At 33.0% G+C, this 25,298-nt stretch overlaps 1 protein-coding gene across 1 annotated transcript in view; it reads left to right on the top strand.

The window, feature by feature from the left end:
- The window catches only part of DPYD (dihydropyrimidine dehydrogenase), a 795,794-nt gene that overhangs the window by 224,517 nt on the left and 545,979 nt on the right, over nt 1-25,298 (top strand). The window contains exons 6-7 of the mRNA XM_032422959.1: nt 12,985-13,181; nt 20,016-20,097. Of these exons, the coding sequence (XP_032278850.1) occupies nt 12,985-13,181; nt 20,016-20,097 (279 nt within the window). The remainder of the gene's footprint in view (nt 1-12,984; nt 13,182-20,015; nt 20,098-25,298) is intronic.

The raw sequence follows: 25,298 nt of genomic DNA on the forward strand, positions 1-25,298 counted from the left end.
CTACCAAAAATTTATGTTTATTTTCATTATGTGCCATTTTTGAAAGTAAGAAGGATTAAAATGAGAAAAACTTGCCCTCCAGTCAGAATTAGTAAATATCCTTGCATTTGCCATGTTATGTCCTTTTTAATTTAGAGAGCACTATATAATGATTAGAAAATTATTTTGCTTCTGTCTCCAGTATGTGAGGAGGCTTAGGGGTAAATCTCATGGTCTCTGTATCTCAATCTTCTCATTTCTATAATCAAAATAATCTCTCCATTGCTTCAAAATAATGTGAAAATTATGGACTAGAAAAGTCAAGTCAATTTGAGTGATGAAAGAAATAACACTTTTCAGAGGAGTGAAAGGTCAAAAATCACAGGGTGACTTATGCAAGGAAATCCTCTTTAAAAAGTTCTTCAAGAAGAACATTCACTTAGGGCGCCTTGGTGGCTCAGTTGGTTAAGCGACTGCCTTCAGCTCAGGACATGATCTTGGAGTCCTGGGATCGAGTCCCACATCAGGCTCCCTGCTCAGTGGGGGGTCTGCTTCTCCCTCTGATCCTCTTCCCTCTTGTGCTCTCTGTCTCTCATTCTTTCTGTCTCAAATAAATAAATAAAATCTTAAAAAAAAAAAAAAGAACATTCATTTATAAATAACAGTCCTTCTGTATCAATGAGCAAGAACTATATTCCCTTGATTACTGTTACTCATTTGTTGAGACCTGTCATAGGAGTTCAGCAATTTTGAAATTCATCCAAATCTTGTTGGATGCCTACTATGTGATGGAATTTTCCTATGCCTTCATTACAGGTGGGAGGGAAAAAACACTCTGATTACTTCATAACCTATAGGGAAAGTCAGATTGCAAGCTATGCTAAGTGAAAAAAAAAAAATTATGTAAAATCCCTAACAAAGCATGTAGAAGATAGTCAGTGCTCAGTTACTGGTATCTAAACATAATTTCAACAGCAGTAAATCCAGTAATCAGCCCCAAACTAGCTCCTTTAGGGCTAGTTCAAAGCCCTTTTCACTGTTTTATGTAACACAGTGCTTGTTCATTTTAGGGCCCTATAAATGTTTGTTATATGCTACTGATGAAAAGTAAAATAATCTTAAGATTCTCTAAGTGCATCAGTAGGAAAAGGAACACTATTAAAAGGACATAAATATAAATTATTTTGATTGAGTATAAGATCATGTTCCTCTTCGTACAGCTAACACCTCAGTTTCTCAAGTTGCAGAATAGCATGCTGGGAAACCAAATGGTGTAGTGTAGTGTTTTTCAAAAGCTTCATTAACAGTTGTTGGTTTGTAAGTTTAATTTATTAAGTATAATCACCTTTTGTTATTATTTTTTTAAGACTTTATTTATTTGACAGAGAGAGATAGTGAAAGAGGGAACACAAGCAGGGGCAGTGGGAGAGGGAGAAGCAGGCTTCCCACAGAGCAGGGATCCCCATGCAGGGCTCGATCCCAGGATCCTGGGATCCTGACCTGAGCCAGCAGATGCTTAACGACTGAGCCACCCAGGCGCCTCCACCTTTTGTTATTAGTTGACTATTTTAAGTGTATTAGACTTACAAAAGATAAATTCATGTATTAGTTTTTTTCAGTTATACATTTCCTATTGAAATATTATATGTGCATAGTGATTTCTTACTGAAAATCCCTATAAAAAATTGACAGTAACAGTAAGATTTCAGGCTCTGGAGTAGAATGGTCTTGGGATAAAATCCTTACCTTGTGAAAGTGGCTTCCACATCTGAGAAATGGAAATAATAATTGTACCACCGTAGCAGAATTGTTGAAGACTAAATAAGGTCATTTATATGGTGGTTTAGTATAAAGCCTGACACGTAGTATGTGCTCAATGTATATTGGCCTTATTATTGTAGGGAAATACATATTGAGCATACTTTCCTTGCATCTTTAAATACTTGAATTACTCCCTTGTGATATTGATTAACCTATTTGTTTCCATTATTAACTTGTTTTGGCACTTGAATCTTCTGCTTAAAAAAAAAATTATATCTTAGAAAATTAATCAATGGAATGACAGCTGAAGTTTGTTTTAAAGAAAGGGATCTTTCTCACCTAAAGAGCTTAATTGTCTTGAATTAAGTTTTTGTTGCATTATGAAACAATGGGAATTATACTCCAAGAAAATCTATTAGGAAATATTCTTTTGATATTGTAAACAAGTAGACTTAATATAGCATTTATATATGAATTATTTGTAATTTTAAGTTACATTTATTTGAAGACTGATCTAGTTTTAAAAAAGGAAATTAAAAGTATGCTTTATTACTGTTAATTTATTAACATTCTTAAATTTTATAGATTTGTTTTAACTGACTAACTTTCAGGACAAAATTAATTCATGCTGTTTAATCAATAGTATAAATTACTTTTTTCCACTCATACTATCTATGGATTAGTAGTCTTAAGAAAAAATATCACAAGATTTGTTATTGTAAGCATAGCTCAGCATGAACTTTATTAGATATATTAATTTTATAAAATGACAATTGTAGATGTATAAATAATTGATCCACATCTCTTAGGCTTATAAAGTACTTAGATATATATCAACACCCCCCAAATGTTTATGTAGTTATTTAATTGACTTCCTAGCTAATTTTTAAAAAACATTCTGTAATAATCAGGCAAAATTCATGGAAGTATATTGTGTACATATGAAATTGTTCATTTTGTGTATTTCAGTTGAAAAGGAGTTGAACGCCACTGTTTTATTTCTTTTTTAAGACTGATTTATTTATTTGAGAGAGAGAGGGAGAGTGAGCGCATGAGTGGGGGTGCAGAGAGAGAATCTCAAGCAGACTCCCCACTGAGTGCAGAACCCCACACAGGGCTCAATCCCACAAATCTGAGATCATGACCTGAGCCAAAATCAAGAGTCAGATGTTTAACTGAGCCACCCAGGCACTTAGAATACCACTGTTTTAAAAGCATAGAGGGCCACATACTCGTTCAGGTCTTGAGGAAGTTGGCAAATATAGCTGATATATCTCAAAGTTTGGGCTTTATGATACAACTATGGCAGAAGTTAAAAAAAATTGTGCGAAACCTCACATATTTTCTTGAGTCCAATAATGTGATGAAGCCAGCTAGGATCAGCTCTTCAGAGGGTGAGCTGGTTGTTTAATACAACCATTATGAAAAATTAAAAATTAAATTATATAACCTTATAATCATATAAATCATATTAAAAAGAAGAAATGTAACAAATACTAAAAACTCATTGCTTCATAATTATTTATTTCATTTTTATCTTCATTGTGCTCTTGAGGTTATGTCTATTATATCATATGTTGTAAATTCTAGTTTCTACAATGATGGAAATGTTCTATAAAACATTAGTCACTAGCCACATTTAGTTATTGAGCACTTGAAAAATGGCTGTTATTAAGAACTAAATTTTTATTTTTATTTAATTATAATGAATTTAAATATAAATTTGAATAGTTATATGTGACTAGTGGCTACCATGTTGGACATTAAAAGTTCTACCTCATAGAGTTTGAATAGTAGGTGAATTAGGAAGTAACTTTTGCTATGTAGCCAGGCACTTTTCTAAGTGCTTTATATGAATTAACTTGTTTAATCCTCATAGTAACCCTATGAGATAGATATTACTAACCGCACTTTGAGGAGACAGAGGCATAGATATGTTAAGGGACTTGTTCAGTACCATGCACCATGAGAATAATGGACATCAAGACTCAACCCCAAGTGGTCTAATTTTAAAGTCAGACCTCTAAAAACAAATTACTGTTCTTTGTGATAAAATTCACAAAATTTTGTTCAAACACTCACTTCATTAGAAACTATCAAGGTTGATACAACCTATTACAAAGCCAAGGGAGAATATCCAGTGCAATAAGAAGTTACTTAAAAAAGAACAAAACAGGCAAAAGAATAATATTCATTCATAGATTAGTGTATTGAGCAAGGTAGTGTACTGAGTATTATTAACCAGCTCATGAGCTCCAGAGCCTGGGGTTGCCCATTTCAGAAGTTAATCGTAGTACATGTCTTTCGTGTTATATGAGTTGAGGAGTATGCTTGCTTTCACCCCCTCAAACCCCTGAGAACCTCCAACTCTGTTTTGACACTAGTAGAGGTTCAATAGACATATCTATCTGGCTCAATATTTGATAGTTTTTTATTTTATTTTTTATTTTTTTAAAGATTTTATTTATTAGAGAGAGAGAAAGAACACAAGCATGTGAGGGGCAGAGGGAGAGGGAGAAGCAGACTCCCTGCCGAGCAGGGAGCTCAATTCGGGGCTCGATCCCAGGATCCTGGGATCATGACCTGAGCTGAAGGCAGACACCCAACCGACTGAGCCACCCAGGCGCCCCGTGTATTTGACAGTTTTTTAAAAGAACACTTAAAGCTTCATTGAAAAATAATTAATATGTCCTTAGGTGAAAATTTATATGTATTGTATATTATTGGATAATTACTACTTTATTTGCATACCATTGGGTAGAATTTGTCAGATATGTTCAGTATCTCAAAACTGAACTATCTCTTGCTTCTGGGTGAGTGAGACGAGAGATATTTCAAAAATCCTATTCTATTTGATTGTCACAGCTTAACTTCAGACTATAACGTAAAGTTTTTGGCCTTTAAAGTCCTAAGTAATCACATTAAACTCTCTTATATTGTATAAGATATCAGCAATAAATGATTCTTTTAAGAAAACTTATGTTTTGTGCTTCTAAAATTTGTTAAAATGCAATATTAATTTATAAATGCTACTAAATTTTTGTTATTATTTTTAAGTTTTAATTTTAATTTCAGTTAGCATACACTGTTATATTAGTTTCAGGTACACAGTATAGTAATTATTATATTAGTTTCAGGTACACAGTATAGTAATTCAATACTTCATACATCACCCAGTGCTCATCACTACAAGTGCCCTCCTTAATCTTCATCACCTATTTAAACCATCCCCCTACCCACTACCCCTCTGGTAACCCTCAGTTTGTTCTCTATAATTAAGAATCTGTTTCTTGGTTTGTCTCTCTCTCTCTTATTTTCTTCCTTTGATTGTTTGTTTTGTTTCTTAAATTCCACATGAGTGAAATCATATGGCATTTGTCTTTCTCTGACTTATTTTGCTAAGCATTATGCTCTCTAGCTCCATCTATGTCACTGCAAATGGCAAGAGTTCATTCTTTTTTATGGCTGAATAGTGTCCCTATATATATATATATATTTATCACATCTTCTTTATCCATGGGCTGGTACCATATCCTGGCTACTGTAAATAATGCTGCTATAAACATTGGGGTGCATGTATCCCTTTGAATTAGTTTTCTTGTATTCATTGGGTAAATACCCAGTAGTGTGATTGCTTGATCATAAGGTAGTTCTATTTTTAACTTTTTGAGGAACCTCCATATTGTTTTCCACAGTGGCTGCACCTGTTTGTATTCCTACCAATATTCACAAATGTTCCTTTTTCTCCACATCCTCACCAGCACCTATTGATTCTTGTGTTGTTGATTTTAGCCATTCTGACAAGTGTGACATGATAGATCATTGTAGTTTTGATTTGCATTTCCCTGATGATATGTGATGATGAGCTTTCCATGTGTCTGTTGACCCTCTAGATGTCTTTAGAGAAATGTCTGTTCATGTCTTCTGCCCATTTTTAAGTTGTTTTGTTTTTTGAGTGTTGAGTTTTATAAATTCTTTATAGATTTTGGATATTAATCCTTTATCAGATATATCATTTGCAAATATCTTCTCCCATTCCAGAGGTTGCCTTTTAGTTTTGTTGATTGTTTACTTTGCCATGCAGAAGCTTTTTATTTTGATGTAGTCCCAATAGTTTATTTTTGCTTTAGTTTTCCTTGCCTATGAAGATATATCTAGAAAGAATTTACGGGATGCCTGGGTGTCTCAGTCGGTTAAGCATCTGCCTTCGGCTCAGGTCAGATCCCAAGGTTCTGGGATCAAGACCTGCGTTGGGCTCCTTGCTCAGCAGGGAGCCTGCTTCTCCCTCTGCCTACCACTCCCCCTGCTTGTGCTTGCTCTTTCTCTCTCTCTCTGAGAAAAAAAATTTTTTAAAAATCTTAAAAAAAAAAAAAGAAAGAATTTGCTATGGACAATGTCAAAGAAGTTACTGCTTGCGGTCTCTTCTAGGACTTTTATGGTTTCAGGTCTCATGTTTAGGTCTTTAACCATTTTGAATTTATTTTTGTGTATGGTGTAAGAAAGTGGTCCAGTTTCATTCTTTTCCATGTTGCTGTCCAGTTTTCCCAACGTTTGTTGAAGAGACTCTTTTTTTCCATTGGATATTCTTTCCTGCTTTGTCAAAGCTTTATTGACCATGTAATTTTGCATTCATTTTTGGGCTTTCTATACTGTTATATTGATCTATGTATCTGTTTTTGTGCCAATACCATACTGTTTTGATTACTATAGCTTTGCAATATAACTTGAAGTCTGGAAATGTGATGCCTCTGTCTTTGCTTTCCTTTTTCAAGATTACTTTGGCTCTTCAGGGTTTTTTGTGGTTCCATACAAATTTTAGGATTGTTTGTTTTAGGTCTATGAAAAATGCTGGTGGTATTTTGATAAGGATTGCATGAAATGTACAGATTGCTTTGGGTAGTACAGACATTTTAACAATATTTATTCTTATCTGTGAACATGGAATATTTTTCCATTTCTTTGTGTCATCTTCAATTTCTTTCATCAGTGTTTTATAGTTTTCAGAGTAGAGATCTTTCACCTCTTTGGTTAGGTTTATCCCGAGGTATCTTATGGATTTTGGTGCAATTGTAAATGGGATTGATTCCTTGATTTCTCTTTGTGCTGCTTCATTAGTGATGCATAGAAATGCAACAGATTCGTGTACACTCATTTTGTATCCTGCAACTTTACTGAATTCATGTATCAGTTCTAACAGTTTTTTGGTGGAGTCTTTTGGGTTTTCGATATACAGTATCATGTCATCTGCAAATAATGACAGTTTTACTTCTTCCTTACCAATTTGGATGCCTTTTATTTCCTTTTGTTGTCTTTTACTGTGGTGGCTAGGACTTCCAGAACTATGTTGAATAAAAGTGGTGAGAGTGGACAGCCTTCTCTTGCTCCTGACCCTAGGGAAAAAGCTCTCAGCTGAGAGGATGATATTAGCTCTGCATAAATGGCCTTTATTATGTTAAGATATGTTCTCTCTAACCTACTTTGCTGAGGGTTTTTATCATGAATGGATGTTGCATTTTTTCTGTTCTCTTGAAATGGTCATATGGTTCTTATCCTTTCTTTTCTTGATGTGATATATCACATTAATTGATTTGCAAATACTGAAACACCCTTGCATCCTGGGATCAGATCCCACTTGATTGTGGTCAATAATTTTTTTAATGTATTGTTGAATTCGTTTTGCTAGTATTTTGTTGAGAATTTTCGCATCTATGTTCACAAGGGATATTGGCCTGTAGTTCTCTTTTTTTAGTGGTGTCTTTATCTGGTTTTAGTATCAGGGTAATGCTGGCCTCATAGAATGAATTTGGAACTTTTCTTTTGTCTTCTATGTGTTGGAATAGTTTAAGAAGAATATGTATTAATTCTTCTTTAAATGTTTGGTAGAATTTTCCTGTAAAGCCATCTGGTCCTGGACATTTGTTTATTGGAATTTTTTTGATTACCGACTTAATTTGGTTTCAGTCTGTTCAAATTTTCTATTGCTTCCAGTTTCAGTTTTGGTAGTTTATGTGTTTCTAGGAATTTAACCATTTCTTCTAGGTTGTCCAATTTTTGGTCATACAGTTTTTCATAATATTCTCTTATGATTGTTTGTATTTCTGTGGTTTTGGTTGTTATTTCTCCTTTCTCATTCGTAATTTTATTTATTTGAGTACCTTCTCTTATTTACTTGATAAGTCTGACTAGAAGTTTATCAATTTTATTGATTTTTTTTCTAAGAGCCAGGTCCTGGTTTCATTGCTCTGTTCTAGTTTGTTTTTAGTTTCTATATCACTTATCTCTACTCTAATCTTTATTATTTCCTTCCTTCTGCTGGTATGAGGTTTTGTTTCTTGTTCTTTTTCTAGCTTCTTTAGGTGCAAGGTTAGGTTGTTTATTTGAGATTTTTCTTGCTTCTTGAGGTAGGCCTGTATTGCTATAAACTTTCCTCTTAGAAAAGCTTTTGCTTCATCCCAGAGGTTTTGAACCATTGTGTTTTCATTCTCATTTGTCTCCACGTGTATTTTTAATTTCTTCTTTTATTTCCTGGTTGACCCATTCTTTGTTTAGTGGCGTGTTATTTTATTTCCATGTTATTTGTGGTCTTTCCAGATTTTTTCTTGTGGTTGACTTCAAGTTTCATAGCATTGTGGTTAGAAAAGATGTATGGGATGACTTCAGTTTTCTTGAATTTGTTGAGACTTCTTCTGTGGCCTAATATGTGATCTATTCTGAAAATGTTCCATTTGCACTTGAAAAGAATGTGTATTCTGCTGGGTTAGGATGGAATGTTCTGAATATATCTGTTAAATCCATCTGTTCCAGTGTGTCATTGGAAGCCATTGTTTCCTTGATGATTTTCTACTTAGATGATCTGTACATTAACGTAAGTGGGGTGTTCTTGTTGGATTCCCCCCTTATTATTATATAGTGTCCTTCTTTGTCTCATTACAGTCTTTGTTTTAGAGTTATTTTGTTTGAAATATGTATTCCAAGTCTGGGTTTCTTTTGACATCCATTTGCATGATAGATGTTTCCCCATCCCCTCACTTTCAATCTGCTGGTGTTTTTACATCTAAAATGAATCTCTTGTAGACAGCATGTAGATGGGCCTTGTTTTGTTGTTGTTGTTGTTGTTGTTGTTGTTGTTTTTTCCATTTTTTCACCTTATGTCTTTTACTTGGAACCTTTAGTCCATTTAATGCTAGTAAATGGTAGTAAATTTTAACATAGGACAAAGCTGTGAGTACTGAACTAAATATGAAAGATTAGCATTTATTCAATTCCCAAATGAAATTAGCTATAGCTCTCCCTGGTTATGTTAAAGGTATGTTTTAAATATTGATTTGTGAAAAGTATATGAAATCTTACTTTGTGAAAATGTAATAGACCTCAAATACATTTCTATTAATGATTCAGTAAAATAGTTTATTAACTTTGAATTAGAATTTCATTCTTTTTCAGCTTGCTAAAAAGAAATGAAAGCTAAAAACGTGTTGATTCAAAAATAATATGAGAGATAATCTGTGCTATTTGGATAGCAAAGGAAGGAGCAACAATATATCTGTAATTTGTAAAACCCTAAATTTTGCTGGAAATAAGAAATTATTATATTACTAATTTAATTTAAACTCATTAATTAGTATGTACACCTTTTTTATATAAAAACACTAGAAATTAAAAGATGAAATCAAATATGATGACTACATTTAAAGATCTTATGGTCTAAGGGAAGAACCTGATAAGTAAACCAGTAAAATGTGATGAAGTATTAAGATAAAAATGACAAAATGCTGTGGGGACATTTGTGAGGGCCATTTAGCTTAGACTACATTATTAGGTCATGTAGTACTTGTTGATAATAATCTCTCTTTTTTTTTTTTAAGATTTATTTATTTATTTGAGAGAAAGGGTGAGAGCAGGGGGGAGGGGCAGAGGGAGAGGGACATCGAGCAGACTCCATGCTGAGCATGGAGCCTAATATGGAGCTTGGTCTTACCACCCTGAGATCACAACCTGAGCCAAAACCAAGAGTCAGACGCTTAAACTACAGTGCCACCCAGGTGCCCCATCTCTAATTTTTAAGTGAGATAATTTGGATATTCCTTAAATATTTTGAATGGCTTTACTTCATTCTGAGTAGTTGGGTGATGTATAGGGTAGGAATGCAAGAAAAACATCAAGTCCTATCTCCCTGATCCCTTACTCCCAAGGAAAACTCCCTTTGCCTGAGTTACCTATTAAATGCAAATAACTTTGTGAGATAATCTCTTAAATATTACATAATTAACCCTTAATATGTGTATTTATTCATAGGCTACTTCTATTGACAATCAAGTTTTGATGAGAAGAAAATAGTGAGAAAATTTTGATCCATCTTTCCCACTTTTAGTTCTATTTCTCTTTATAGATTTTGAAATTGTTATTAGGTACCTGTAACTTTAAAATTGGAAAATCTTGCTGGCAGATTGACATTTTTATTATTATTTAACCTTAGTAATGCATTTTGCCTTAAAGTCTAATTTGTCTGATACTGGTGGTATACCTATACCAGCCTTCTTTTGGTTAGTATTTGCATAGAATAACTTTTTTCATCCTTTATAACTTTTTGTGTCCTTATGCTTAAGGTTTATATATAATCTTAATCTCTTAATTGTAATTTTAATCCATTTACATGTAATGTAATTATTCACATGTGTGTATTTATATTGACTATCTTACTACTTGTTTTCTCCTCTTCTACTCTCTCCCTCCACCCAACTATTGCATTAATTTTCTCTCATTTATTTCTTTTGTATTAATAAAGTATTTTTAAAATTTGACTTTTCCCTGAATAACTTAGCTATTAAATTTTTTATTATTCTTTTACTATTCTTTCAGTAGTTACTGTAGACATACAACATGCATCCTAAATTGATTACAGCCCAATAAATATTAGTATTTTTACTACTTCCTAGACAATGTTATGATCCAGTGCACTTTCACTCAATTTAACCTCTAATAATAAACTCCATGTGACATTATTACTTTTTATAGTCAGTATCCTTTTCATTTACCCATGTATTTATAATTCTCAGTGCCCTGTATGCCTTCGTGTATTTCTGTGTTTCTATCTGTGATATGCTTTCTTCCTAAAGAACTTCCTTTAATACTCTTCAGTATTTCTTTTATTGTTGCCAACAAATATTCCCTGCAAATATCTTTATTTGCCTTCACATTTGAAGGATATTTTCCTTCTGAATAGAATTCCAAGTAGAAGATATTTTCTTTCACTGCTCAAAAAAATACGATTTCATTGTCTTCTTTCTTCCATCAATTCTTTTGAGAGGAAAGCTTTCAGCCCTTTTTTGTTGCTGGTTGACAGTACTGCATCTTTGTTTTTTGGTTGTTTTCAGTGTTTTCTTTTTCTTACTTTGGTTCGTAGCAATTTTATTGTGATCTGCATGAGTTTCTTTATATCTACCTTTTTAAAGGTTTTAGAACTTCTTGCCTTCATGTCTTTTATTAGTTTGGAGAAGTTCTTGGTCTGTTTCTCTTGAAAAATTGCTATTGTCTCATTTTCTCTCCTCTCCTTTTACGATCCCAATTATGTATATATTAGCTCTGTTGTCTTTTTTGTCTCATGTTTATTTGTTGTTATTGTTTTTGTTGTTTTCTTCCTGTATTTTCCTGCCCATTTGCTTTTTATGCTTTGGTCTAGATAGTTATTACTGACCCATCTTTAGTTTGCTTGCCCTTTTTTGCTCACCTATCCCATCTGTTGTTAAATACATGTGCTTAGTTTTTATTTTTTTTCCATCTTTCTTTTTTCTTTTCTTTCTTCACTTATTTTTATTCTCATATTTCTTTTATTTTTTTACAATTCCAATTTCCTGGTAAAGTTCACATTCTCATTATGTTGTTTTTGAATATATTAATCCTTGTTATTTTAAAATCTATGTTTGGTAACTACACTTACTGGATTTTGTATGCATCTCTCTCTATTTTTTTTTTTTTATTTCTTGGCAGTTTTTAGTCCTTAGTTGTTGGCAAGCCTAGGCTTTTTTACCAAAAACCAGGCCTTGTATATGAAAATTTATAAATGCTATCGTTAACTTATTATCCTATCATTTAGTAAATAAATACAGTGTGGACTAATCACTAATCACCTTCATTCACAAGGGCTGAGCTGATTCAGGCTGCTTGTCTACCTCTGGTTTGTCCCACTTGTAGAGTGTAGCTCTCCAAGGGTTTCAGCCAATTGTTTGCTAGGGTTCTTCCTTCTTTAGCTATTACTACACTTATTTTTATTTCCTCTGGACCATTAGAGTACAGAAAGTTATCCTCTTCTTCACAGAGATTTTCTGTTTAGATTCCTAGCCTTTTACCCTATGTAGTTCAAAAAGTAAGCTCACTTTTCTGCACTTTCTTCTGGTTCTAATTTCTGGTCTCTTACATTCCCCAAACCCTGTGTCTCTGTAGTCCTGAGAGATTGCCAAAATCTCTTGTTGTCTCTTCTGAGCTGTGGTCCTCTACAAGATTCATAGCCTTCCTCCTTCTGCTATGAAATTGTTGATTTCCCAGGGTAAAAGTAAATCCTGAACTGTAATCTCACTTCTCTGCTGCTATCTTTGCTCTTGAGATCTTGGCCCCTCCAGTCTGGCTTATTACTTCAGGTAGCTCTCCAGTGCTTCCAAAATATTTTTAAAAGTTATCCTTCAAAAGCTAATCTATCATAATCAGAAGCAGATATCAACAAATTATTTACTGAATGTTTTCTATGTGCCAGGTTAGTGCTAACTGCTGGTTGTACAATGGTAACATGATTTTTAAAATACCTAAAACATACAGTTAGTAAGTTATATGTGTGTGTGTGTGTTTATAAATGATATATTTTCTGACTCAAGGAACAAATGTTCTACTGACTAACATGGAAACATGACACATAAACGTTGGTAAGTGGTTATGTTGGAGGCATATAACATATACTGTAGGATCTCAGAGAGGAAGCAGTTAACTTGGCCTAGAGATGGGTATAAGTAAAGAGAGCCAAAATGCTTCATATAAGAGTTGTGACCCTGGAAAGGAATTCCGGAGATTGAAAAAGAGTCAAGTACAGGATGTCATCTATGTAACCCAATACAACTTCTAATTATAACATATTAATACTGAAAATGTACTCCATATTTCTATTTAAAACACTAATACATTTGAAAAATCAAAATATGTTTGAGGATATAAAAGTTAGTTTACAATTTTTAACCATGACAATTGTTTTCTCCATAGGTGTTCAAAGCAATGAATATCACACAAATTCGGAATCCTTCTCTGCCTCCTCCAGAAAAAATGCCTGAAGCCTATTCTGCAAAGATTGCTCTTTTTGGTGCTGGGCCTGCAAGTATAAGTTGTGCTTCCTTTTTGGCTCGATTAGGCTACTCTGACATCACTATCTTTGAAAAACAAGAATATGTTGGTGGTTTAAGGTAATGCCTACACTTTTTTTCATGTTTATAGTATCAAAAATGATGGTGTAGGGGTGCCTGGGTGGCTCAGTCATTAAGCGGCTGGCTGCCTTCGGCTCAGGTCATGATCCCAGGGTCCTGAAATGGAGTCCCACATCAGGCTCCCTGCTCGGTGGGAAGCCTGCTTCTCCCTCTCCCGCTCCCCCTGCTTGTGTTCCCTCTCACTGTGTCTCTCTCTCTGTCAAATAAATAAAATTTAAAAAAAAAAATGACGGGGCAAAACAATTATGAATATTGTTGGTTCATAATCATATAGGAACTTCAAGCTCTCAGATCATATTTTAAATGTTCTTTTTCCAAATGCTCAATTTTGATTTCATTATTCACTTTAAATTTACAGTTGGCATTAAGCAATATTTATTTAAAAAATTTCTCTGTCTAGTTCTGTGAATTTAAGATAAATCTCAGCAAAATATTTTATGGATGGAGGAACCAGTCATATAAAAACTCATTTCATCCCTGTGAATCTGTCTTTTAATGGAGATACATCTGAAAATTACAGAAATTAGAGATGGGAAAAACCTAGTTCTATAGAATATTAGACAATTCATTTTGTTGTGTACATAGACATGTTTTCCTGCTTACATATTTTGAATTTAAAATCTCTTAAGTTTTGCATTTGATTAAAATTATGTCAGAGTCTACTAAAATTGTCCCATTTTAATGTACATTTATGCAGTTTTCTTTACTAATATTTGATATTAATCAGCATCATTATTATAAATCAGGAGTCAGTCATAGTCTTTTATTCCCATGAAGATTCATTCATTGAAATGAAAAATACTTACTTTGTATCAGTGACTTTCAGATATTCAGACCACACTTAGCAATTGGATGGAGGGGGGTGCCTGGGTGGCTCAGTTGGTTAATCATCTGACTTGATTTTGGCTCAGGTTATGATCGCAGGGTCCTGAGATCAAGCCCCACCTTGGGCTCTACACTCAGCAGGGACTCTGCATGAGATTCTCCCTCTCTCTCTCCCTCTGCCTCTCCTCCCTGCACTCTCTCTCTAAAATAAATAAATAAATATTAAAAAAAAAAGAAATTGGATGGAGAAGTTTGCTTCATTTAAAGTAAATAGAACTCTATAGTGAACATATATTACATTTGTGATTAGAATGAAATAAAGTTTATTATAAGTAGGTAATGGATATTGCTTAAAACATTTGATGTAAAAATGAGAAAGGATTTGGGTGGGAAGTTAATAATATTACTTAATTTATTGTTGTTTTTCATAAATATGTCATCTTGCATCAGAAAATCATGAATTATAAAATACTGTCATTTGGCATATCTGTTGTACTTAGCATTTAAGTGTAATGGCTATTGAACTATTCTCAAAGTAAGTTTATCATATTTAAACATCATAGGGAATACATTTAATCAAATTGTGACTAAAATTTGTGCTTATGTTTTTTATATTTTATGAAACCTATAAATTTGTGTCTATAATTATAAAATTTCAATATTGGTCAAATGACTATATGCTAAACCCAAGATGAGCTTGCATTAATATAGAACTATTTGATTAAATCATCAAGCCAAGGTATCATATAACAGGAAAACCTGTTGAAGAGGATCTGAAGCATAAAGTGAAGAAAAAATAACCTGATTCTCAAGAAATAATTATTTTTTCTGTATTGACGTTGAGTTTTCACCACTATGAGTTTTAAGGGATTACACATATTTTATAAAGTTTTTTTATTTATTCCTGGAATGTAAATACCTAATATATTATTTTGCTGGAATGATTTAGACTATCTTTTTAATAGTGTTTCACCACAGCTTTATTAATTAGGAAAAACATAATCTATTAACAACATATGTATAAGCATTGTACATTTTTTTCAATTATACACATCAATGAATATGTGAGCTAATTTAAAAAATACAAACTTAATTGGTGTATACCCTAGTAGTCTAGGAAAAATCTTTTTGCCCCTTAATTGCATTTTCACAAGAAGCCTAAAATGGAACAGGCCCTGTTTGTGAATTATTCTGTGTGGACAATTTTGGCAGATTATTATGTTTGCTAGCATCTCCATCTCTTTGTAACTCAGATGCAGAATAGGCATTTCTAAATCATAGAAACTAACACTAAACTTGTGTATTTTTATGTATTTGCTGAGCATTTTCTAGTGGGACAGACTCTCCTGGATTAATGACCAAACATTTTTTAAAATTCTTTTTTGATTTATTTTCTTTCTTTTGCCTTTGAATGTTCCCAGTATCTAGGGACAATATGAAATGTTGAATCAGCCTCTTGTGGACCATCCCGTGGAAGAGGTATTATGTGCCACTGTTACAGGATTATAAAAACTGACATGGAATTTAGCCAGTATTACAACCACAACCTTTTCCTGTTAATTTATTTTCTCACTTACAGATGCCTCTCATTCTCTTGTATCTTCAAAGTGGCTAAAAAAGATTAAATTAGCTTTGTATTTGAAATCAATTGCTTAAAGAGGTGATGTCAGGTTTTATCTTTCCTTCTCCTTTACATCCAAACAGATTCTTTTATCCCTGGTGAATTAGTATCACAACCACTTTTTAAAAAAAATCACTAGGGTTGGTGAAAGATAGCAAGGACTTAATCCCTATTGCATTGAACATGATTGATTTTTTTGACGTTGCAACAATATTAAAATAATCAGTAGTTTTGCTTTCCTCCCACTGTGGCTTCTTTTTTCAGGACATGAGTTTAAAAAGGTTAAAGGGATTGGTATTATGGTAACAAAGAGAAATAAAGATGGTATTAACAGACTGTAAGTGTGCATGCATGTATATGTATATATATATATATATATATATATATCCACTTTTTAAAAATTAATATACATGAACTATGACATTTTTGTTATGTAGGATAGTCAGAGCAATGGTTTCCTTTGCTTCAGTTATTTCAAACATTTACACTATGTCTGTTGCATTTCGTATTGATTCACAATAAAAAAAATGGGATTTAGGTGAAATAGTTATACCAATAGGAAATATTTTGAGAAAATATGTGATGTAACACAAATTTAAAGTGTGGTACCTGTACCATATACAGAGAAGCAAAGCTCTATTAAAGTGTAAGAATTGTGAGTTGAAAAGAATGGGAGTTGTTACAGGTAAATTCCATTTACTTGAAAGAAACATGAACATGGAAGAAAGTTTTTGTTTTGTTTTGTTTGGAGTTGTTATTGTTTTTAGGTTTTCTGACACTCCACTGACAGTACTAAAGGATTTACAGTTGCCACAAGAAAAAATTTCTTTCAACACTTTAGATTGTTAGAAGAGCACAGATAGAGGAATAAAAGTTTGTTTTCATAAGCACAAAAAACTTGGGAAGTAATCCTTCCAGTCAAATTCTGTCTTTCATTCTTTTATATCCCCTTTCTCACCAGATAGTCTTGCCAGTGATCTCATTTACTCTCATTGTTTCTGTTACCAGTTACATGCAAATTATTTAAAAATCTGTATTTGTCCTAACCTCTCTCTCTGTCCTGGCCATACATTCACATCTTGGACATCTCCTCTTATAAACTTCACTATACCAGTATTGCTCCTCTTCCTGAGTTTCCTCTCTCAGTGGGTGGCATCACCAAGACATACGGGAGTTATTTGCACTACTCTTCAGTATCCTGGCAATTTATATTTTGTGAATACTTTTTAAGATGCCCTTTTACCCCTTCACCTCTATGCCCCAAACATCTCACCACTACAGTGTAGCCTCCAAATAATTCTCTTTGCTTGCTGATTTGTCTTTTTCAAATTCATTTTTCTTATAGTTTTCTAAATTGGATTATATCACTCTTCAACTTGAAATCTCAGTAGCTCCCCGTAATCTAGGAGACAGTGAATCTAGTTTGACACAAAAGCCATGACCTGATATTACCTACCTTTTGCCTCCCTCCCTTCCTCCCTTCCATTCTCCCTTCAATATTTATTGATCTCCTATGTGCTGGTCATTATCTCAGGCACTAGAGCTCAAAAATAGACAAAGCAAAGTGCTTGTTCTCATGGGGCTTACACTCTAGTGATAGGAGGCAGACAATAACAAACAGTAAACCAAATATAGAATATGTCAGGTGATGATAAATTCATTAGGTTTTTTTTTTTTTTTCCTTTTAAATGGCAGTTTAGTGATATGTACCTAGCACATCTGATGCCTGGAATAGATTTTTTTTTAAACGTGCTTATTGTCTAGTCTATGTAATAAAGTTATTTTCAAAAAGAATTATGTAATAATCAGTAATGAAAATTATTTTGATTCCTTCCTATAAAACAAGACATTGACAATTGAAATAATTTCAATATTGAAGATATAGTTCACACAGTTTCACTATTTTAATTTTAATTTGAAAGACAAAAACTCCTCATAGTTGTTCAAAATTACAGAGTTGAAGTAATTCATACTGTGTCATGTCTATCTTTTATCACTTCCAAATCAACCGTTTAAACATTAGAACATGTAATAGTAAGGGGTGGAGGCACATGCTGCTTATGGGCAGTTGGAACAAGGAATGCTTATTACTGAACCAGCCTGTGCCAGGGGCCAGTGTTTAACTGGAATTTCCCACATTAACTTCCCTGTAGAGCTCAATGTTTATTGAAGAATGGGTAATAAAAATGGGACAATTTAAAGCTTATACACATACTACTAGAACTCTAAGCAACCATAGTGATTCTTTAGAATTTAGATCTACTGAAGATTTTTTGGGAGGGCGGGGAGACAGAATACCAGTGACATTGTTGAGAGCAGCTCATGGTGAAAATACAAAACAGGTTTATTTTAATCAGTCTTATAACTGTTTTAAATAGTCTAACTCAATACACCCCCTTATGGCCTGCACCTGGGTTTGGAATTATGCTGGTAAGGGAATAGACATGATGGAATTTGGGGCTTGAGCAATGCATAAAATGGAATTGTCTGAGGGCCTGTGTTAGGATGGAGGACCCAAAGTTTAGTTTGGGGCATGATAAATCTGAGATGCCTATTAGACATCCAAGTGAACCTAAAGGTCTGGAATTTAGGTCTGAGGATAAAAATGTGAGATTTATTACATGTAGATGACATTTAAAGCTCTGAGACAAGGAGGAATTCATCTAGTACTCAGGGAATCTGACTGCAGGGCTGTGGTGTTCCTGCTAAAGCCTCCTGCCACCACTCTGCTTCATTTGCCATTCCTTGAACACAGTATGCACTTTTGTCCTCCTCCCCTTTCTCTTCCTCCTCCTTGTCATTTTCTTTGTCCTCTGATGCCTTCCCTCTTCTCCACTTAACTGAAAGTTGATCATTTGTCACATTTCACCTACCTGATTATCTCATCCCATAATAAGCCTCCCCTTCTTTGAAACACTCTGGTTCACATTGATATTTTACATTTGTCGAACAGTACTGCGCATGTGTGTCTATCTCCCTTCTGTCTGCTGACCTCATCCACTGGTGAATAAAATATGTCACAATTACAGCTGTCCATATTCACCTCTCTGTGGTGCCCAGAGCATTATGATGAGTTTGAGATAGTGTGGCTAGAGTCCACAAGTCAGCTTAAGAGATTTTTATCTCTGACCGAGGGCCAAATTTACTCTTAAATATAATCTTATATCCTAACTAGATGGAAAGCTCCTTTATATAGGGCATTGATTTTATACTGTTAAATACATTGTATTTTCTGTAGTGCTGAGCATGGTATCTTGCTAATTGTTTTATGTATGAAAATTAATTGAATGGTTAAGTTCTTTAGTCACCAAAGAATGAAAAATCTGCATGTGCACTTTGGAAGACTTGGCACTGAATGATCCATGAGCTTCATCTTCAACAATTACTTATTTTACAAATTTATTTACATAATCCCTGGATATATCTCTTTCATTGCATGTACTACATTTTATTGTAATTATCTGTTTATGTAACTTTCTCCACCAGAAGGAGAGTATATTGAAAGTGGGAATTTGGTAAAATTCACCATCAAGTCACTGCAGCTAATGCTGTGTCTGGCACTTTGTAAATGCTTATTGAATAAGTAGATATCTGAATAAATGAATTACTATATGTTCATGAAAATATATAGCCTTTTTATTGCTATAAAACATTGAAGAGGTATTTGCCCTTAACTTTGGTACTCTATAAACTGTTAACACTATTGAAATGATTATATTTTAGGACTCAATTTTTTTAGGTGCAAACAGCGAGTGCTGATATTAAATAGGATTACTTTTTAATGACTATATCCTTTTTTTGGGGGGGACACCTATTGCTTTAATAGAAGAAGATTGGTTTACTATAAAAAGTGTTCTATAGATCACATGAACTAATCCCATAATATCATAAACAGCATGGTAATACAAAGTTCAGATTTGAATTTGAACCAAGCTAGTGGTGTATTTGTGGAATATATATGTATGTGTGTATATGTATATATGTATATTAAACACTAAAAGTAGTTTCAGCTAATTTTTGTGTTTTTAAGATTTTTTCTTAGGAATTCATAGGATTGTTAGTAGATAATTCAACTAAATACTTTAATAAACTTAAAAGTGTTGGAATTACTTTTGACCAATTGTCTATTTATTGTTTTCCACTGTTTATATTTATTTACATATCATTGCTACTGTTTCTACTGTTGTTCATATAATATTGTGTCATGCATATAAAATTTGGATGTTCTCACACTCATGTGATATGAAAATACTCTTAGAAAGGGTGCTTATTCCTTTAATACTGATCGGTATAGACATGTTGCATTTTTTAAAGACTAGTGATTTTTTTCCACAAATGCTTCTTTTTCTTTTTTTTTTTTTCCTCAGTATTTCTGAAATTCCTCAGTTCCGGCTACCATATGATGCAGTGAATTTTGAGATTGAGCTTATGAAGGACCTTGGTGTAAAGGTAAATGAAAAACATAACGCATGTGTATTGCTCAAAGAGAAAGGAGTTAGCTCTACACTAAAGATTAACAGCAAAATGTCACACATTTTAGGAAAGAACAATTAAAAGCTACACCAGGCAGAAGCAGAAAGATGCTTCTCCTTGCTTAGGGCATTTGTCTGTCTACTGTCTGAATGCCACTAGCCTGGAAAAGGGCAATCAATAGTTCTCATCTGGCACGCCTGCATGTGATTAATTGTCTGTAAGAAACAAATTCCTAAATTGCTTTAGGGGTTCACTGCAGCTAATAGAAGGATTTGGTTTCTTTAATCACATTTTTTTCATGCAAGTGGTATGCACTCTGAAACATTTGTATTTCACAATTTGAACCATAATTTCTTACAGAGATTTATTTTATTTATTGTATGTATAATGTCAGTAGTGTTAATGTGATAATCCTTTCTTAACATAAGCAGCAAATCAGTGTGGTAGAAAGCAACAGCTTTGTGTTTTTCATTATTTTGTGAAATAAATGTTCTTTTAAAGATGGTCAGAAGTTAACATTTATACTTTGACAATTTGTAGATATTCCTATTCCTTTCTATTAATTACAAGTATTATACTCTGGCACTTCACTTGAACATATTGCTATTTTTGTTTCAAAAATGTTAATTATATATAGTAGTAGATATATACAGTATATTAATAAAGTAGTGTGATTTACATAATACATTCTGTAAGTGCATGCAAAGATATTTTGAAAAGTGATTAACAAACTCGTGGCTCTTGCATTTAGAAATAAAAACTAAAATAATCAAAAGGGGAAACACTCAAAACAATTATTTTGTGCTTTTACACTTTTAATTACATTTTGTTTGGCAGTGGTTGAGATGAAGCATTTGCACATAATCACTAAACAAAAAACCTTATAGCAAGTAAGTACACAGAACAAATGTGCACAACTTTATGAAAGCTTGGCATTCAAAAATAGTGTTCAAAATAGATCATTTAAGGATGATTATTTGATTTTTAAAAATATATTCTGAGAAGTTCTTTAAATGTCTTTCATTCTGAATACAAGTTCCTACCTAAATCTCAGTAAATAAGGAAAATATTTATTAGGACTTCAAACTAATATATTAAGTGTAAACTAATATACTGGGTGTTAGTACCAATTGAAGATGAATCAGTAATGTATTAGGTGTTAGTACCAATTGAAGATGAATCAGAAATTAATTTAAAGCGCTTCTCAATTTATCTTATAAGTAATTGCAAAATCACATTCAATTTTTGCAGTGCCAGACATATTGCATAAATTAGGGCTTACCCATTATTCTCATTAGGAAGCCCATCAAGGACATAGTAGTAGTGAATGTACTGAGTGCCGGAAAAATAGACATTTTAGCTTTAGTCATGCATCTTTCTAATTTTATAGTCAGATAACTTTGACAAAGTCAATTAATATCCCTAGATTTGGTCAGTATCTGTTCAAAGGTAAAAGTGTGTACTACCATTTATGTAAAACATAAACTTATCTGCTTATATATGCAGAGGATATCTCTGGAAAGAGAAGAATCTGATAGCATAAGATTGCTTTTGGGAAGGTGTGGGAAGAATTTGTTACCATTTTGAACATTTGATTTTTAAACCTTGTGAATTTAATATAAAAAAATTAGAACCTAAATTATTAATTTTTAATAAAAATTTTATTTATTTGAGAGAGAGACACCGAGAGAGGGAACAGAAGCAGGGGGAGCGGGAGAGGGAGAAGCAGGCTTCCCACCAAGCAGGGAGCCCGATGTGGGGTTCGATTCCAGGACCCTGGGAACATGACCTGAGCGGAAGGCAGATACTTAACAACTGAGCCACCCAGGCGCCCCTAGAACCTAAATTAAAGAGGAGGTTAATACTCTATTGTCTACCTCTCAGATTGTTTTAAGATGAGAAAGAGATATGTATTAAAACTTGCTTTGTAAAAATTGAATTGTATGTATAGTTACAAGGAGAGACAGCAATGAGATTCTTTTTCAGTTTTGAGGACTTGCAGGATAGGATACTTGCAGCTTTTATGACTTAACTTTAGCCATAAGAAGATACGTATTTTTTAAAAAGGTCTACATTTATTACCTCCTTTTTCTCCTCACCAGATTCTTCTTAACGTCCCTTCTGTTTCTATTTCTCAACTAACATTTTATATTTTTAAGTCAACAATAATTTCCTGGCAATGAAGTGAATTTTGCTCTAAGTTCATACTCTTTGACTCCTGTGCAGCATATGACACATTCTCATGTATGTGTGTATGTGTCTGTCTGTCTGTACATATGTATGTATGCATGCATTTTTGGCTTCCATGATCTACAGCGTTATCTTGGTATTATTCAATTTTTTTTTCTAATAGGTTTGTTTCATTTATTCAACAGATAATAATTGAGAATTTACTTTTGCCAAGTAATAAAATAAGGACTATTCTAAAACCATTCTTTCAAACTCCAGTCCTGTATTCTTTTTTTTTTTTTTTTTGTAAGATTTATTTATTTATCTTAGAGAAAGAGAGAGACAAAGAGAGTGAGAGAGTACGAATGGGCAGAGGGGGAAGGGAACAGGGATAGAATCCCAAGCAGACCCCCCACTGAGCATGGAGCCCGATGTGGGGCTCAGTCCCACAACCCTGAGATCATGGCCTGAGCCAAAACCAAGAGTCAGATGCTTAACTGACTGAACCACCCAGGAGCCCCAAACTCTAGTCCTATATTCTTAGTAGTTGAATGAGCACATCTATCATTCAAATAACATTAACTCATCATACCCAAAGCCAAATTTAATTCATCTTTACTCCCAACTATGTTCTTAGTTAAATTTACTGTTGGATAATTTCAGTTTATTTCATATCTAATAGCTTGGTTATTCTTAATTTTAAATTTTTACATTTTTCTAGTCAGATACTGTCACCAAAAATAATGAGACTTTTATCTGCTCTCTATTTGTACATTATGTATTTTTTCTTCCACTATTTCATTGGCTGGAATCTCTAGTATGTTATAAAAGAATATTAATACATGACATCTTTTTTTGTCTCTGAGATAACATTTTTAATCATATTGAACAGATATTTTATTTTTCTAGACTTAGAATATTAAAATTTTATTTATTTTTTTTATTTTAATGGTGGAGGGGTGTTAATTTTTTTAAATGCCATTTTAAAGACCTCTCCCACTCCCCCTGCTTGTGTTCCTGCTCTCTCTATCTCTCTGTCAAGTAGATAAATAAAAAAAATAAATAAATCAAGACCTTATATTCGGTTAACGTATTGAATTAGGGTTTGTCTACCTCTCCCGAGAAGGTTGCATTCTGGAATGTATCCACTTTGCATTCTAGAATGTATCCACTTTTGCACTGTTTTATTATATCTGTACATATACATTTGCTCTGTTAGTCTTTTTAAAGATTTTCTTTTTCCTACATTTATTTATGTAATTGATTTTAAAACTGGAAATATAGCAAGGGATAGTCAAATACCGTTGCTGTCCTTACAGAGTTTCAAATCTACTGAAAGCCTGTTTTTATTTGCTTTATTTATTTGTGTTTGTTATCTTTGTAAGGTTTTGGTAATAGAATTATGGTAGCCTTATAAAAATAAATTTCCAGCATTTTATTATTTTCTTATTGGTAAGAATATTGCCAGCATTTTATTATTTTCTTGTTGGTAAGAATATTGCCTTGAGACTTATCTATTTTACTAAATTTGAAAATACTGTGTTTCTGACCTCAAAGCCTTTTTGTGAGAGATGGAACTTTGACGTTTTTTTAAAAATTTGTTCTAAAGTTTATTTTTTTAAGTAATCTCTTCACCAAACGTGGGGCTCAAACTCACAACCCTGAGATCAAGAGCTGCATGATCCACCAACTGAACCAGTTAGGTGCCCCTGGATTTTTTTTTTTAATGGTTATCAGTCTTTTTACCTATTTCATTCTCATGTCAATTGGCCAATATATATTTTCCTAGAAAAATTTGTTTCACTGAGACTTTTGGATTAATTAGCGTAGATTTAAACATGTTATCAACTATACAATAAAAATATCTCATCTGTGCTTCAGATTATATTTGCTTTTGCATTTCTAAACTTATACATTATATTTTCTTAAGTTTTTTTCTTGATAAGAGTAGGTAGTAGTTTCTATAGTTAATGTAAAAGAACCAGCTCTGTTTTATGTTTTCTTATTCCCTAATTAATTCTTTCTTCCTGCTATCCTTATACTTATTTATTATTCTTTTTTAATGTCTTGAGTTGTATACTTTTTATTTTTCCAGGTTGAATAATTAAACCACTTTATATTATTAATTTCTTTTTGAATAAACCCTTGTCAGCATCTATATGTTTTCATTAGTATATTATTGTTCTTTTTCTTCAATAATTATAGTTTTGTTTTGTTTTTTCCTTTTACACAGAATTGTTTAGGGTAATATTTTTATTTGTTCATGTATTCTTGTGATAGACTTCAAATTTTTGTTTTTTTATTTTACTTATCAGTATATATAATTTTTAAATTCTCAAGTATACTGTTTATTTTGCTTCAAATCTAGTATAATAAAATTTGTTTATTAGAAGAAATAGCATCTTAGCTATATTTTTTTGAAAATCTCTTTATTTTATAATAAAAATTTTAATATAGATCACTGAAAATTATTTTTAACCCTAGCAGACTTTAACAAAGTCTCTTATGATATTTGTGTTAGACAGTGTCACTAACTTTTATATTAAATACTCTTTTTTTGTTTGTTTTGCAATTCAGAGACTAGGTGGATATAAATATTTTTGTTTCAGTCTTTACAGTATTTCTAATGACTTCATTATTAAAAGCTAAAAATGTAAATCTGCATAAACATCTTGTACTTCTCTAAATATTTTTAATCATCATACATTACATCATTAGTTTTTGATGTAGTGTTCCCTGATTCATTGTTTGTGTATAACACCCAGTGCTCCATTCAATACATGCCCTCTTTAATACCCATCACCAGGGGCGCCTGGGTGGCTCAGTCGTTAAGCGTCTGCCTTCAGCTCAGGGCATGATCCTAGGGTCCTGGGATCGAGCCCCACATTGGGCTGCCTGCTTGGCGGGAAGCCTGCTTCTCCCTCTCCCGCTCCCCCTGCTTCTGTTCCCTCTCTCGCTGTGTCTCTCTCTGTCAAATAAATAAATAAAATCTTTAAAAAAAAAAAAAA

The sequence above is a fragment of the Phoca vitulina genome, unplaced genomic scaffold, assembly GCF_004348235.1.
Source record: "Phoca vitulina isolate PV1807 unplaced genomic scaffold, GSC_HSeal_1.0 scaffold2, whole genome shotgun sequence".
In the NCBI taxonomy this organism is placed as follows: domain Eukaryota; kingdom Metazoa; phylum Chordata; class Mammalia; order Carnivora; family Phocidae; genus Phoca; species Phoca vitulina.